Source organism: Orbicella franksi, chromosome 1 (genome assembly GCF_964199315.1).
Source record: "Orbicella franksi chromosome 1, jaOrbFran1.1, whole genome shotgun sequence".
NCBI lineage: Eukaryota > Metazoa > Cnidaria > Anthozoa > Scleractinia > Merulinidae > Orbicella > Orbicella franksi.
In genome coordinates this window covers 44,210,861-44,228,694 of record NC_138145.1, presented here as the reverse complement: position 1 = coordinate 44,228,694, position 17,834 = coordinate 44,210,861, and the positions used below count along the sequence as shown (strand labels likewise).

The 17,834-nt window shown below is 38.6% G+C and overlaps 2 protein-coding genes across 3 annotated transcripts in view; one reads left to right on the top strand and one right to left on the bottom strand.

The window, feature by feature from the left end:
• Nucleotides 1–5,132: 5,132 nt before the first annotated feature.
• LOC145460533 (uncharacterized) overlaps nucleotides 5,133–17,834 on the bottom strand; it is a 63,118-nt gene continuing 50,416 nt past the window's right edge. The window contains exon 6 of the mRNA XM_081445410.1: nucleotides 5,133–8,301. Coding sequence (XP_081301536.1) covers nucleotides 8,129–8,301 — 173 coding nt within the window. The 3' untranslated portion in view covers nucleotides 5,133–8,128. The remainder of the gene's footprint in view (nucleotides 8,302–17,834) is intronic.
• LOC145463436 (insulin gene enhancer protein ISL-1-like) overlaps nucleotides 9,795–17,834 on the top strand; it is a 54,101-nt gene continuing 46,061 nt past the window's right edge. The window contains exon 1 of one of the 2 annotated variants that reach the window (XM_081447200.1): nucleotides 9,795–16,335. The gene's annotated coding sequence lies outside the window, so the exon portion shown is untranslated. Of the gene's footprint in view, nucleotides 17,800–17,834 lie in introns of both variants that reach the window. The other variant, XM_081447208.1, reaches the window with a different exon arrangement.

The window sequence follows — 17,834 nt, the reverse complement described above, 5'->3', positions numbered from 1 at the left end:
GTTATAAGTTGCGATCGCGACTTTTAAGTCGCCATCGCTATTTATAAGTCGCGATAGGGAGTTACAAGTCGCGATCGCGTGTTATAAGTTGCGATCGCGAGTTATAAGTTTCGATCGCGAGTTATAAGTTGCGATCGCGAGTTACAAGTTGCGATCGCGAGTTATAAGTTGCGATCGCGAGTTATAAGTTGCGATCGCGAGTTATAAGTTGCGATCGAGAGTTATAACTCGCGATGGCGATTTATAAGTCGCAATCGCGAATTATAAGTCGCGATCGAGAGTTGTAAGTTGCGATCGCGAGTTATAAGTCGCGATTGCGAGTTAGAAGTCGCGATCGCGAGTTATAAGTTGCGATGGCCAGTTTTAAGTCGCGAAGTCGAGTTTTAAGTTTCGAGCTTAAAATATAAGTTGCGATCGCGCGTGATAAGTTGCTATCGCTAGTTATAAGTCGCGATCGAGAGTTATAAGTTGGGATCGCGAGTTATAACTTGCGATCGCGAGTTATAAGTTGCGATAGCGAGATATAAGTTGCGATCGCGAGTGATAAGTCTCTATCGCTAGTTATAAGTCGCGATCGAGAGTTATAAGTTTCGATCGCGAGTTATAACTTGCGATCGCGAGTTATAAGTTCTGATCGCAACTTATAAGTCGCGATTGCGAGTTATAAGTCGCGATCGTCAGTTATAAGTTGCGATCGCGAGTTATAAGTTGCGATCGCGAGTTATAAGTCGCGATTGCGAGTTATAAGTTGCTATCGCGAGTTATAAGTCGCGAGCGCAAGTTATAAGTGGCGAATGAGAGTTATAAGTTGCGATCGAGAGTTATAAGTTGGGATCGCGAGTTATAACTTGCGATCGCGAGTTATAAGTTGCGATAGCGAGATATAAGTTGCGATCGCGAGTGATAAGTCTCTATCGCTAGTTATAAGTCGCGATCGAGAGTTATAAGTTTCGATCGCGAGTTATAACTTGCGATCGCGAGTTATAAGTTCTGATCGCAACTTATAAGTCGCGATTGCGAGTTATAAGTCGCGATCGTCAGTTATAAGTTGCGATCGCGAGTTATAAGTTGCGATCGCGAGTTATAAGTCGCGATCGCGAGTTATAAGTTGCTATCGCGAGTTATAAGTCGCGAGCGCAAGTTATAAGTGGCGAATGAGAGTTATAAGTTGCGATCGAGAGTTATAAGTCGCAATCGCGAGTTATAAGTCGCGATCGCGAGTTATAAGTTGCTATCGCGAGTTATAAGTCGCGAGCGCAAGTTGTAAGTGGCGATCGCGAGTTATAAGTTGCGATCGAGAGTTATAAGTCGCAATCGCGAGTTATAAGTCGGGATCGCGAGTTATAAGTCGCGATGGCGACTTGTAAGTTGTGATCGCGAGTTATAAGTCGCGATCGAGGTTATAAATTGCGATAGTGAGTTATAAGTTGGGAGCGGGAGTTATAAGCTGCGATCGAGAGTTATGAGTGACGATCGCGATTAATAATATCGCGGTAGAGAGACAAAGAAAGACAAAAACGAAAGCTATGCTCGTTTATTAAGTCGCCAAAGCAAAATTTTTTAAGTGACAATGAAAAATATCGAGGTGTCCCTTATAAGCCCGCAGATATTTAAGCTAGACTAATTCGCGGACAGCCTACTACCCCGGACAATGTCGGTGTCTTAACGGATTTGACACGTCCATACAGATGCTGAATAACCACTCAATTGTAGCCTTTTGCGGTAATTCATGTGGTTTTGACAATCATAGCTATTGATAGAAAATCTAAAGCAAATAACTGACTAATAAATTTGTAAACGAGAGGAGAGACGAAATTATCGAGAATGCTTACCTCCTCCGTGATCGCCATCTTTGAAACACGAGGTGCGCAGTATAAATGCAGAGTAGTCTTTTAAGTGTCGATAGGTTTTATACGTGTCGATCGACAGCTTAAAGTGTCGATCGACAGTTATTAGTGGTGATCGACAGTTGTAAGTGGCGATCAACACTTGTAAGTGTCGATGGACACTTATATAAGTGTCGATCGACAGTTATTAGTGGCGATCAACAGTTATTAGTAGCGATCGACAGTTTTAAGTGTCGATCGACAGTTATAAGTGGTGATCGGCACTTATAAGTGTCGATGGACACCTATAACTGTCGATGGATAGTTATTAGTGGCGATCGACAGTGACAAGTGTCGATCGACACTTATAACTGTCAATCGACAGTCATAAGTGGCGATCGCCACTAATAACTGTCTGTCGACAGTTATAAGTGGCGATCGACAGTTATAAGTGTCGATTGACAGTTATAAGTGGCGATCGAAGAAAAAAATAATAAAGAGATACTTTCGATGACCCTTCTAAGCTACCGTACTAGAGAACTAAGCGCACTAGCGAGAACATACGAAATAGTTTCGTCTTTCACTGGCTGGGTTATGAAAAACACGAATATCTTGTCATTCAACGCATACATTGAAATTTCTAAGAAAAAATAGGACCAGAAGTTGGCCTCGATAATGTAATGCTGATGCTTTGTTCCATAGCAAAAATTTCTAAGCCGATTCCGTTTTAGACGCTTGAGGTCCTTGAGTTTAGAAGGAAATTTTACGTGCTTCAGTGCTTTTAACGGCCTGTGAAGAATGTATTTCTGACTGCAGCTGAGCTAAATTGATCACTTTTTGATGTTAAAAAAGCGGGAGATTTCTTTCGAGTTCACATTAAAGCTTATCACTAGGTTTAAGTTTAATTAAGCTTAATGCATGCATACATGTAACACGATAAATCAATTTGGTTTCCACTAAGCAGAATACAACACAAGAAACACGGACTTCATAGCCTTTAACACAAGTAAACACATTTTCAACAAATTTCAGAAGCAGCGTTACGGCAACTGACCTTTATTCCATTCGCAAAACTTTTGAAAGTTAAGATAAAGTCGAATCACCTCGCCAAGCACATGAAAGTTGTAAACTTGCAAATTTTTCGTACCTTCACTTTCTTGATGACTATTAAATTCTGGCCACAAATGCTTTATTTCCTCGTCAAAGTAGTTTTGAATCAATGAATACACTCTGTATTTTACTGATAGCCCCCTTCTTTTCCTTTCTTTCAACTTTTACAGCACTTAAAGTTTTCGTCACTTCATTCTTCCAGCCGATGAGACTGGTTGCCGCGTCATCTCATAAATTTGTTGAGAATAAGTAATTTGATCACGAAAGCACAATAAAATGTTCATCTCTTGGACAAAATTTTTCCAGTCATTTCATAAAAGCAAAAGAGCACTTTTTCTATTCGTTTCCCGGCGCAATAAACCCACACGGGATATTGACAGACCACTTGCAAAGCTTAACGGCTCGTAATTCACAAGCTTTTTTCCTGTTCTCCCAACCATGATCCCACGTGGGTTTCTGGCACCGGTAAAGGCATTAAAAAGAGCGGTGTATTACTTAAGTCCACAAAGGTTAATCTCAATGGATAAAATAGACAACACCATTAACGTAAGACACACTAAACTGGTCCGCCGTTTACCGCCTAATTTTCACCAAGGAAAGGAAATTAAAACGATCACATGAGTTTTGATTATAAAAAAACCTGAATCGGTTTCACCATTCACTTGTGGTTAGTTAATAAACCTCAGTCCCAGGCAATAAGAAAAAATACTTTTTGTTCGTTAACCATAGCCAAATACTACAAGAAAATCATGTGTATTTACTAACTCCAAATTTCCGCTAGGCTTAACCTCTTTCGACAGGATTCTTAATATACGAGTTACTCCGAAAAGAATATTTGTTTAATTGATTTGTGCAGCTGTATATTTAAATGAAATTGCAGTTTTTGGAAGCATACAGATGCAAATTCTAGTCGAGAAAGTCATCATAAATTGAATTTCGCTGAAACAGAAACAAATTGTCCACACGACCGAATTCTTATTTATACCCTGTAGGATCCGCGAGATGGTCTCAGAAGTGCCCTTAATGTAAGGTATAGTCACTGTAGTAACAGGCGTAGGGTTCCTGTTCGTAGCGTCAGCTTCAGTAGGTCGGTAAATGTTTCGTCTAATAAAGTCAGCGTTGTAGTTGTTTTTGTGAAAAACACGTTCAAGGTATCTGTTTTCGTCACGTAAGCTGTCCGGTGTGTCACAAACTAGTTGCGCTCGTCTCGTCAAAGTCTTTATAGTCGTGGCTTTGTGTGAAGTCGGGTTGTAGGATGATTTGTCAAGTAATCTGTCGGTATGCGTCGGTTTTCTGTACACTGTCGTTCGTAGTTCGTTGTTGTCGCGGCTTACCAAACAGTCTAGAAAAGGAAGTTTTCCATTTTCTTCGATCTCTTTAGTAAACTGGATGTCGGCGTTCTGTTCGTTTAGGTGGTCGTGAAAATCGTCAATTTCGTCTTTGTGAACGGCGGTAAAGGTGTCGTCAACGTAGCGTAACCAAAGCGGTATCGTTTGTCGGCAAGTTGCAAGGGCGCGTTCCTCCACGTGTTGCATCACAATTTCTGCGACAACAACAGAAACAGGCGACTCCATTGCTGTTCCATGCAGCCCTACAACATTCGTGTAGCCCACAAACCTACAACTACATTACGACACTTACTGACCAACGTGAAAGACAGAGACGAACCTAACGACAGACAGGGAGCAGTTTACAAGATCAAATGCTCCGACTGCCAGGCTTCCTACATTGGTGAGACTGGCAGAAACCTTAACACGAGACTGACTGAACACAAACGAGCCACGAGAAATGGTGATGCCAACAATCACATTGCTGTACATCATCAACTGACAAACCACAACATTGACTGGGACTCTGCTCAGTGCTTAACCTACAGTACAAACTATTTTCAACGACTGACGCTGGAAAGCTGGTACACTAACCTAGAACAAACGCCTCTTAACAGATGTCAACAACTACCGGCGCGTTACAAACGACTTATCCACGACAGAAACGAAACCGACAAACGGACTTCTTACAGACCGACTTAACAATACACGGACCAAAACCGACCTACTTGACTAACAATAGACGGATCGAAACCCACCAATGACTGATGACAAACTTTACACGAGTCTTTCAGCCAATACCATCATGGCTATACTGACCAATCACGTTCAACGGACCAGACTTATAAGATCATCGACTGACAAACACTATTCACTTGACTCTGAAGATGACTTCCGCTCAGGTTGTCGGAACGTCAGTCACCAACAACAGTTCTTTTCAGAACTACACTCACCCGGACGATCACACTATACGAACTACTGATACTCCTGGGTTCAAACCATTTACTGTATTGTAGACATTACGTACGCAACATATTAGGAACTTTCCAAGAGACGATTGTATGAGGAATATCTCGGACGAAAAATCAGTTACTCGCCAGGGGTTAATTCGCGCCGAAATTTTGCCTTTGCATGCACCCTCTTTTTCTTCCCCCGAGAAATAATCTAGCTTGAGCCTGCGATCCAATCGAGAACCACTACCTGGGCAGCAGTCAACTTCAAAAATACATGAAAACCTGGGTTGAAAGAGTAAAGTGTCTTGCCCAAGAACACAACGCAAAGTCCCCACACAGGGCTCGAGCCGGACTACTCGACCGGAGACGACCGCGCATCCCACCTATGGTATTGGTGCTACTCTTATTTTTCAAGGTATGGGGCTCCATCCGCACGCCTCCGGCACGCAGGAGCTCCGCTATTACTCTTTTCATAAAAAACACTATTGTGTTATAGAGAGGAAAAGTTACAATAAGCAGTATTCTGGCAGTAAATTTTTAAAGAATCTATTCTTCGGACTCCGTGCCCACAACAGAAACGTTTTTTTTTTTAAACTGTTTATCAACGCCGTAACACAGCCTTTACATACATAAGCCAACCTTTGCGGGAGTTGAATTAAACCTTTCAGAGCACTTATGTCGCCGTTGCGTGACGCTCGCTCGAACATTAGAGATAAAGGTGCCTCAAAAGAGTTTCTTCCACTTGCCAAGAATTCGGTATGTCATTATAACCACCGTTTATCAACTGATGCTACAATCATGGAATCGAAAAGCTGTCCAATCATAGGTGAACGCACCTGTTATCATTATCGTAACACAAAAGGTTACCATACCAACGGTATGACCTGCTGAAAACACCATTTATTGCAGTTTTAAGGGTTTATAATTCAAAAACGGCACGATGAAATTTGTTCATATTATTATTATTATTTATTTATTTTTTAACTTTAATTGTGATTCATACTACTTGCAACAGTGGTACGTCTACTTACACAATTTACAACAGTGATACAACTACTGAAGTCCCTTACATTACCAACAAAACTTGTCTTATAAAATTTTGATTGGCAGGATAAGATGTACCTTTTGGCGAAGATTAAAAAAAATTGTACATGGGGTTTAGAGCCACCGTAAAGTTTTGAAAATTTAAGGTGGCTCTGCCTTAAAGTATACACTGTACGACAGCGCACCAAAACAGCGGCTTGGCGGGTTTCATTTGTCGTCGGAGAAGCCGATATGTGCAGTTAATCATGAATGTTGAAATTAAGTTTATCTCCTTGTAGTCTGATAAATAGATTACCGCAGTTTGTATCATTCTCGTCTTGTTGGCCGGCTACTCTTGTATTTTTTGCTTGCGAAAGACTTTGGTTCGCCCTTGATTGTAAACCGCTATGTTTACAAGATTTCAGTACGTTTCAACACCGACCAAAACGCGCACTTATGTCCTATCAAAGCAAGTTCAACAAGAATAAGATAACCGTCTAAATTCATGCAGCCGCTCTAAATTAATTTGGGTCGACCTAAATTCGAACTCGATTCGGTTTATGTGAAGTACGGCTCTTTTCCTTCTAAACAAATGTTAATTTTAGTTGACAGAGTAATCACAAACTCATTAACGTGTAACACACTAAAATGGTTCGCCCCTTGCCGCCTAATTTTCTTCAAGGAAAGGAAGCTAAAACGACCACAATAACTTTCATGATCAAAAACTGAATGCTGAAGCATTCACTTGTGGTCAGTTAATAAGCTCTTGTCCGAGAGAGAGTTTACTCGTAGAAAGTATCTTTTTTAAATTATTGAGTTTCAGCTGTATATTCAAAACAATTACCTTTCTTAATTAAACATAGTACAATATCCTATTGCTCTTATCCAAATGTTAATTTTAGTCGACAAATAATCACAAACGTGAAACACAACTGGTCCGCCATTTACCGCCAATTTTTCCGCAAGGAAAGGAAGCTAAACTGACCAAATTAACTTTCATGATCAAAACCTGAGAGCTTCAGCATTCAATTCTAGTTAGTTAACAAGCTCTCAACCGAGAAAATGAAAAGAAATGCTATTCGTGCGTAAACTATAGCTTGATACTGTAAGCAAGTCATGTGCATTTACTGACTCCAAATTTACAGGTTTATGTCTTAACGTCAGGATTCTTAACATACGATTTACTGGAAAAAAAAACCTTTGTTAAATTGATGGGTGCATCTGTATTTCAAGTATCATCGCATAGCTCAGAGAATTCTTGCACTCTGATTGGTTACCTCGGCGAGGTGTTCAGCGTGGAATTGCGACTCTTGAAGACGAGGCACTTGAATATTGCAACATTCACACAAACGTAAATGAAAAGGGGCTTTCTTTCATTTAAAAAGAAGGCTATGCGATTCAAGAAAAATTCATTCCCTGACGAGGGAATTCCACGTTAAATTTCACTCGAAAAATATCGGTTTTTCGCGTGAAAAATAACGTGGAATTCCCTCGACAGGTAATGAATTTTCCGATAGAATTCCTGTTTTTAGAGGCCAAAAATAATCAGCCGAAGTGAAACTTAATACTTAGCGAAAACTTCAAAAGGTGCAACAAAAGCTTACCCATTGTCAAACCTGAGAGGCAAATATTAGTCGATATTATAAATTTTATTTAGCCTAAACACAGACAAAATAGCCGTCAAAGTGTTCACCCGAAAGGCTACTAATAAGCGTTGCAACACGACCAAGCCAAAAAAAGTTGGGTTGATCCAGAAAACATGAATTACACCTCAATCAGCACCACATCAGTCACTTGTGGTTCAGTCTCTTATTTGAGTATCCCGATTTCCGAGACAATTTCTCCCGAGCTTCGCGTTGTATCCATCTTCAGAATCGCCGTTGCCGCTTTAAGCTGTTCTTTCGTCATTTTGCTGAACAATCATTTTGTTGTATTGAATGCAGAGCGCTCTCACGCTACAAAACACTCTTTCGCACACGAGAGCATTGTTACTGAAGTTCGTATCACCGTAGCCTCTGGTCTGGCGTGGGCTGTCGCGATCATCCCTCTGGTGGAAGACTTCTGGCCAGGAAACATACAAAATGTCACAAAATTAGTAGCTCTCTTTATGCAGTTTATCTGTCTTATGTTAGTCGTTTATTTGAACGTTTCTATATACAGGGAGGTCCGCCGCAAAGAAAAACAAATTATTGCTAATCGCGTTTCTGTAGAAGTGAAGGAGAAGTTACTCAAGAATATAAGAAAGCTTTTTACTGTACAATTATTGTACTGCTCAGTGTTTTACTCTGCTATTTCCCGGACAAAATTAGTGTTGTCATTATGATATTCTTTATGAAAGACAGCATCGCTGTTAATGTAAAACATATCGTGTTTCATCTTCTTTCTTTATTGCCTGTACTGAATTCGTTGTTTAATCCACTGATTTACGCTGTTAGAATAAGATATTTCCGCGTAGCTTCCATTTAGTTGATGTCGAGGAAAACTATTGCACAAGCCGAGCAGCTGGAAAGGAATATATTTGGACCAAAACAAGCTGGAGTTGTAGCTACTAATGAACAAGGAGAAAACAGGGTTAGACGAGAAGGTGAAGAGCTATAAAGAAATAAAACATTGAATAATGGCATCGCCGATGGAGAACTTAGAAATATGAAAAAAAAAAAATAAAACAAAAACAAAACAAAACAAAAAAAAAGCTCTGTAAAGTCGAGTGCACAGCCATTCTCAGTTAACGTCGTTAATCGGGCCGTAGACTTTTAAAAGGCCTGAATGAGAAGGAATATAAGAGACAGGTCATTAAAGTCGACTCCACAGCCATTGTCACTTAACGGCGTAGGTCAGGTCACGGGTGATTAAAAAATCTTGAGTAAAAACTCTTTTACTGGATGAATAGTGAATTAATTGATCTGGTCAAAAATAATTTGGGTCAGCCTAAATTCGAATTAATTCGATTCGGCTCATGTGAAGTACGGCATCTGAACTTTTTTCCCTTATGTTGTCTCCTTACTGCCGCCACGCCCCCCCTCCCCCCCCCTACCCCCGTTTAATCTTTATTGCGAACCAACGTCTTTATATACCTACTATTTAATTTCACTCAGCTCGATTAGCTTTTAAGTTATTCTGGGTTAATTTACTTAATTTTCTGTTTCAATTTTTTCTTTTGTAACGACCCGTTTTTCTATTTGGGAAATGAAGTGTGTGTTACTTCCATTTATATGGCTTTCATATATTTGTTAATTTTAGTCGACAAACCTATTAGCGTTCTTTTGCCGTTGATGCACCATCGCTGTGGAATCCTCTACCTCAATCTGTCAAAGATTCTACATAACTTGACACTTTTAAACGTAGATTCAAAAAGCATCTTTTCTTGCGTGCTTACTACGGATGCTGATTTTTTTTTTTTTTTTTTTTTTTTTTTTTTTATCGCTTTGTTATGACTTTACTTTTTGGTCAATTTTAGAAAGTTTTGATAACTTTTTAGTCCATTTTTAGCGAACTTTTAAATCTGTAAAGCGCTGTTGAACCACCGGGAAATAGCGCTATATGTGTCATTATTATTATTATTATTGTTGTTGTTGCTGTTGTTGTTGATCAATAACGATTTCGTAAAACATAAGCAGGCGAATATTAACGTAAAAAGCCGACGTTTCGGCGTCTTCGTCACACCATTCTCAAGGCAAAGTGAATAAATAATGTCATCCTTTGTTATTATGCTAATTCGTAGAGACTGTATATAAATCAAATCTTCACATTATTTATTCACTTTGCCTTGAGAATGATGTCACGATGACGCCGAAACGTCGGCTTTTAACGTAACGTTAATATCATCATCATCATCATCATCATCATCATCATCATTATAAATTATCATATTATGATAATAATGAAAGTCTGCCGTTTAAACGCTAATCGGGCGTGTGTCCACTAATTTTCGAAAGTCGATGATGGCATGAGCTTGTATATTAGTATTTTAGGATCTCATGATATTTTTATTTTCATCAAAATTTTAATCTACGATAGTGGAATGTGTGAAGATTTGTAAATAGGTTTCCTGAGGAGTTTTTAATAACGTTCTTGTTATTATTAAATAAAAAATATTATTGTTGTTGTTGTTGTTGTTGTTGTTATTATTATTATTATTATTTCTGTCCATCTCCAACACAATGTTGATGTTGATTCATCGAAAGTAGACCCACTATTCCGACAGTGCTTTGGTGGAGGTGGATGGGGGCTCAGAAAATTGAAATAGGACTTCCCACTTCAAAATAATGCGTCACCAGTTGACATTTTGTTGTGTGTCCCAAGGGCTTTTGTCCAGGAGTGTAGCTTCGGACACATTGAATTTGATCTTTATAGGCCTTTTCTGAAAAACGCAGAGGTGATTTTTTTCGTTTTTAGTTATTGGGACTTGAAAGTAATTTGCAAAGTCTTTGCCCTTCAATCAAAGCGGATCGATAAAATTTACGACAAGCGCTTTGGTCTAGGTTAAAGTATACTTAGTTAGTACAACAGAAGTCGTTTTGAACCTAAACGGGCTGATACTGAACTGCGAACACATTGATTATGACCTACATAGGCTTGATTCTGAAAAAACGCAGAGGTTATTGTTGAGTTTTAGGGGCTTGAACCTAAATTGCAAAGATCTTGCCTTTCAGTTCGAGCGACTCTGTAAAGATTACGACAAGGAAGTTGGTTGTATTCTTAGTTATGTTATTTAGATTTTTAGCCAAATCTTTGACTAGGAGCTTTTTATCAAAATCGGAGTACTTTCAGCGAAGCATGTAAAGAATTTTGCACCCACAATCGAAAAAGCGCTATTTAATTTACTCCGAGCGTTTAATTTCTCTCCAAAGCTAACACTTTTATTGCCTTTTATTGCCTATTAAACTACTTTTTAAAAAAAAAAAAAAAAAAGAGGAAAATCCATTACAATTAAAATGAACATGAGATAGTCGAAGGAAAAGACCTTTAACATCCTCCACGTAACAGGTTATCTGTAATAGCAAGATGTCCACAGTTTAGAAGCATCATTTAATTGTTTACAGGGGCGTTTCATCAACTATCTTTTGAAATAATCGTTGGATGTTGTCCTTCGGTAGCATTTTAAATGAAAGTGGTAAAAGTTCAATTGAGGCCTTACACTACTGTAAAATGATGTTAAAATCGTTTAAAAAATCCAAGCTTTCGCCGATCTACGGCATCATCAGGGATAAGAAAAGAAAAGGAAAAGAAAAGAAAAAAAGAAAAAGCCTTACGCGGAATATTTTTTCTTATCCCTGATGATGCCGTAGATCGGCAAAAGCTTGGATTTTTTAAACGATTTTAATATCATTTTACAGTAGTGTAAGGCCTCAACTGAACTTGTACCACTATCTTTTGAAAGTTTACTTACGCCTTCTGTCGAGAATGGTCACGATATCCCAGGTATACTATAATATAATTTGTTCAATTGACGAACCACAAGCAGATGGATAAAGAACATTTACTGTGACTGCTGGTCAAGCTTGAAACGGATTACCATTCTCTAAACAGAAATAGGCTCACGTTATGATTTAAGAAACTCACTTTAAAAAAGCATTTCCCGAAAACAGCAGCCCATAAAACATTTTATAATGTAATTTAATTATACTACTCACATTTCCTGTCTTTGCATACCTTTTATCTTGCATTTTCTAATTTTTTATCCCGGACTTTATCTCATCTACATAGCCTGAATGCTGGATTTCCCTACTAAACTTTTTATTAGTCTTTAAACTTTTTTTTTTAAGAAAAAAAACTGCACTTAGAGATGATTTTCTTATCATACCGTGAATCTTCTAATAAACTTTATTGGGAATGTGGTAAAGAACAAAAACAAAAAAAGGAAGAAAGAAAAAAAGACAATAATTTCCAAAAGGGAAAGCGCGAACGGGACGATAGTACCCACGCGAGGCGCTTTTCTCCATGTAGGAAGGCCACTGTTTTGTCAATATTTTTCGCACTATTTTACGGCTAGCTTCGTTCAGTTAAGTAATTACTAAAGAGGTCGAGTTCACAATATGTGAAATGCGGTCTCCAGATCTAGGTCCATTGAACTCTAACTTTTACGAGGACCCGTCTAAGCAACAACAACACCGAAATGACGAGATCTAAGAAGCAGTTGTCCACGGCTGGTGGCTGGTCAGACATCGACATTATTTCTTTTCCTTTTTTTCGGTACTAGGTAGAGAGGAATGGTAATGTTAAACATCACACATGCATGACAACCGTTTTGAGGCTGCCATTGTTACATTTCACAACAGAATGTCTATTACAAGAAAGAAGACCCGCGTTGATCTTCGTGAGAGCTTTGAGTGGACTGTACAAAACATAATTCTTTACAAATAGCATAGACTGCGACAAAGGCTTTGCACATACATTAAGGCATATTGCAGGTCTGGAACAATACCCATGAACTATTTGCATAAAAATAAAACTTCATTCTTAAGAGACAAACGTTCGACGACTTTTATCTTCAACTATGGCGGCCGGAAAAGCGGTTATGCTTAAGACGGCACGCAAGACAGAAGCAGGGGTGTATGACGTTCATAGCATCCATTTCTGTCTCAATACTTCCTCCTAGAGTGATTATTTTTAACAGAATTCGAAAGGCAAAGCAAATTCATTGACGTTTGAGTTAAATCATGTAAAAGAAGGCACCAAGCTTGTGTCTTAAAGTAAGATGAAGTACAGATTTTAAATAAGCTTGCATCTACATTTAAAATTTCCCTGAATTTTTTGTTATACAGTGGAACTTCGATATAACGAAGGGCGAAGGGACTGGCAAAATATGTTCGCTATAACGAGGTTTCGTTTAGTTCTTTATATTTTACAATTACTAGGGATGGGGCGAAGAATATCGTTCGTTATACCGAGGACTTCATTAAATTGAGGCTCTTTAAATCGAGGTTCCACTGTACTCAGTCTAAACCCCTGCTTCTTCCGACTCAAAGAAATGGCTTGTAAAATAACTTAGTCTATACTAATGCAGAAAACGATTGTTCAATTCAGATTGCTGTTCACTGTGAGAACGTTCTCGCCTTTTTGTAATATTCGTATGTTTGCTTATCGATCAGAACGGAGGGGACCCGTTACTAGCTACACACGTGTCATGTCCTCGTGTTAACACCTCAAGCTATAACTGTATCGAGACTGAGAATACGATGTGACACTGTACTGTAGTATTATCTCACTTCTGTAAGTCTTCCTTTCCACAGTTTTCCCCTCAGTTTCAGTGCACGGTAATCGTACACACGTTGTTTTGCTAGGCCGCTTCCCAATTTCAGCGCAAAAGTAAACAACACTGCATCTGCGTGAAAGCGATTCATAAGCCACCTAAATCATAAATTACTGGGTTTTTTTCCTTTGTTATTATCTATTATTATCGGGTATTTGAGTTATTTCGACTTAACTGTTCCAACTACAAATAAAAAGAGACACGAAAGAAGGAAAGAATACTCCAGTTGTCAACATTATAATTGTAAGGACATCGCAAACCTCAATTTGTTGTTTCATGGAAAGAAAATGTTATTTACAATCATTTTTAATGAAGCTGATGCCAATAAATCATCTATCAAAGCAGCAACATCTATATGTTGTATTTACGTCTTTGATTCTGTTCCGTGAATTTGTTCCCCAAGCATATCTTTCCTCAAAAGTACCCCAGGTTTCTGATATGAATGGTTTACGTGCTGCCATAGCACTATATATGGCAAACTGAATAAATATACAATCGTTGTCGATCTTTTGTTTATCTTGTCGATCGGTTTCTACGGATTAACTTAAATGGATTTATATAGCTCTTCATCACGGTCAAATCGGCTTATCTCCCTTGGTAATCTTTTCTAATTTTGGGGCCATTTCGCTGATAGACAACGACTACTTTTTGAATACTTGTGTTAATCCCAGTTTTTGTGAACTGTTTGGCGTGTAGATTGTGTTTCCTTTTCCTTGTCAACTCAATACTCGTGTATTTGCTTTCTTTTTCTTTTATCTTGCTTATTTTTCATCGTGTTCATAATTAGTTCCTTGGTCGTCAAAAGCGACGAACTCACTCAATGTCGCCTAGTAACCAATAAGGTGATTGCTCAGTTTGCCAAGACGACAATAACGCTTGCGTTTAATTTTCGCCCGCGCGCTACCTCGTTTGTCGATTCTTTTACAAAAGGAAAAACTATATACATCATATATATGAGTTTTTTTTTGTAGAAATCGTAAAATTTCCCCACACTGTACTAATTTACAATATTTTTAGCAATTCCAAATGCATTTTGTCAGCGAAATTAAAACTTGCTTTAGAAACGTTTTCAATGTTGCTTAATCCATTCAGATTATTCTGTAGTTGTACAACGCTACTTTACTTGTATTTGTTTTCCCCCAACATCGTACACTTCAGATATATACAAGTTGCGCTATTTTGAACAGAACAGGAAAAAAGTTGAATCGCACTGTGTACTCAGTTGTCCCTTTTTAATGCTTGCATTGATTCGTGCAGAGCCTTGTATTATGTTTGTAAAGTGGAAATGTTCGATTAATAAAGTTGCGTTGTGCAAACTTTGAAACTCATTTGATGTCGAGCAAGGGATTTCATTGGCTTGGGGCGAAGCCATTCTAGGTCAACAATAATGTTAAGACGAGCTCTTTGTTGTTTGTTTTCATAGCAAGAAATTGCTCGAGATTTTTTCCTCACACTTGTCCACTTAGGATGTACAGGGGAAGGAAAAAAAAAACAATGCCATCATTTGGAATGGAAACAGAGAAACGTAATACGCCCGTAGGAAGCCATTACGAGGACTAAAGTAAATCGGAAAGTTTATCTTCAAAAGTCAGGGCATTTTATGAAAGGAAGACGAATTAATCTTTGTTGACATCAGCTGTAAAGTTCCCATTTTTAAAAGTACCCAAGTTTTGACAACGATGTTCTCGTAACGTACCTCAGATCAGCGCATTCCCTGCAGACACGGAGAGTCACAACCCACAATAAAGGTATTGCACCATTCCAGTGAAATTAGCTCACTAATCGAGGCAAAATAACCGGCTTTAGAAAGTGTAATTTCCTTTTGTGCCGGCTGAATGAGATATTTGTTCACGACAAGAAGAGTGCATTTTGTTTTCATAACAAAATTAAAGAGTAATCTAAAACGTGAAAGAAGCGTGTAGTTACAGTTAGCAGGCCGCCATTGTTTTTGTGTTTTTGGACAAAAGGAACTCAACAATAGACCGCGTGGTCTTTACACCTCGACTCTGTAAACTGTATTTACAGTTGGCCGAGAATTTCCTGTTCACAGCTTCTTTTGGTAAACTGCCACGATATTTTTGTGCATACACGAATTTTAAATGCGGCATTCAAAGAGAACGCAAATAAGCTTTTTGGTTTGGCCTTGTGTCTGTCGTATCGACCGCCTTTTAGTCTCTGCTAAAATCTAAATGGCAATCAATTTCATAGGCAAGCCTTCTTGAAATTTCAAGTTGTTCCTTGTTGAAACATAAAAGAAAAACACACATCCTATAAGTTTTAAAGAGAAAGTTGACTTTTCTGTGTGGCAGGGACTAACCAAATGTGTCTAGTCTTTATTGTTTGGGAAAGCAGGCTTTTGTTTTGCTTAAAAGTTCTAATGCTGCTGTTGCTTTGTCAGCTGCTAATTTGGGCAGCTATGTTGACTTAGACAGTTTGGGGCCATTTTAGCCGCATTTGGAGAACTGGAAATGAACTCAGGAATATGCGTGCAGTCTTTTCGATTTCCTCTTGTTTAAGCTGTAAATCATTGAGGCCAAACTCCCAAACGAAAAAATTCCAGTTCCGAAGTTCTTTGGAAGAAACCGCCAAATGTAGGTTTTAAAAGGTTCTCCAACGTGCGCCCTTTTAAAAGTGGGTTTCTTAATGATTTATGAATGGCACATGTCACAAGTTATATTTAAATCAGATACTTATCTCCCTAGCACGATTTCCCATTTTCCCTGCAGCAAGCTGAGGCAGGAAACCAAGTTGAAACGGTCCGCGTTTGTTATAAAACCGTTTTAAGCCACCCAACTCGAGCTTTAAGGAAAACATCGCATGCGCCTTCCACAGCACAGCTGAAGGTAGGAATCTCTTCTTGAAGAGTAGCTATTTTTCCGCTTCTTTGGCTCTTATCCAGGACTCTTTGCATTTCCTTCAAAGACTCTTGAATCTTAAGAGTTCGTCTCGCACGTGGAAAATGGCTTGCCAAAAATTAAATCTATTGGACAAAATTCTGGTGCAGTCTGCGTCAGCCAATTACGCTACCAACTCACAAGTACCGATATTACAGCAAAAATTCATTACAACTTCTCATCTCCCGACTGAAGACTCTGGGTAATATGAAACCTTAGCAAAAAACGTGCTTCCTTTTAATGACAAAAATTGCAGAGGTTTTATCGCTTGACCCTTACTTTTGCACTTAGTTTATACATAAAAATTACTTTAATAACTTCAAACTTCATTAGAATTCACTCTTTGACTGAAATAAGTTCGAAAACGGAATTCTTTCTTCTCACCCCCTTCGAGGACCATGAATATATGTAAAATATATATTTTACATTTTCGCTGCGGTATCATAAACTGTTCTTCCCTAAGGTCCTAAATTCAGTTTACTCATATACAGACATTGTCCGGTATACTTTCTTCGATTGTACAATACAAGGTTAGCAGCGGGAAATAAAAGAAAAACACTTCGCGTAACAAATATCTGACGTTTTAAGTGCATGTGAAGAGAACTTTTAGAAAGCTTTTGTACCTCAACTCACTATTTTCTCTCTAAATGATCTATTTCTTCCTCGATAATTATCTTTTTTTTTTAACCCTCGGAGCTGCCTAGCCGTTGTCAAGTTGGCACCCTACGCAACCTTTTGGGAGTGTCACTGCGTTCCGTGAAAACAGGTAGAATGCATTTTTAAGCAGTTGTTATGACGCCAAAAGCGAAAATGTTGTTTTGCCTTCACCACAGAAACAATTGCTTATTTATTCATTGTCCTGGGCTGTCCAAGAGACGTATTTTCCCTGGTGAATGCGACAACGCTGGTAAATCCGTTGCAATGGACAGACAACATTCAAATCTGACATAAATTTTTTTCTTTAAACATTTTCGAAACGTCGCTTTGTGATGTTGCCTTTTTCTTTTACTTTTAAAATATTAGATGACCACTCTGTTTCCAAATATTTGTATGTCAATCGAATTCGATGGTTAGGAGTTCTTATTTGCATTCAGTCGTGGATCGGAGAAGAAAGGGTTTGACATCCAAGGAAACCGCCTGTTGGTTACGTGCGATCGGGTTTCATTTGCTTTACTTATTTCCCCGGTAGCAGTGAAATATCACAAAAATGTTATTGTTACCTTTTGATATTTCATTGAACCTCAGTACAACGGTTATTGCAATTTTTTTCGCCGGAGAGCAAAGTGGTCGTTTCTCAGAGAAACAATTGTAATTTCAAGGCAAGTGAACGCTCCTTTCGTATTTGTCAAGGTAACACACCTGCTAGTCGGAGAACAGTTGTTCAATTACTTTTTTACAGCGCTGTAAAGAGAGGTACGTCTTAACACAAGTTGCCATTATTCAGAACT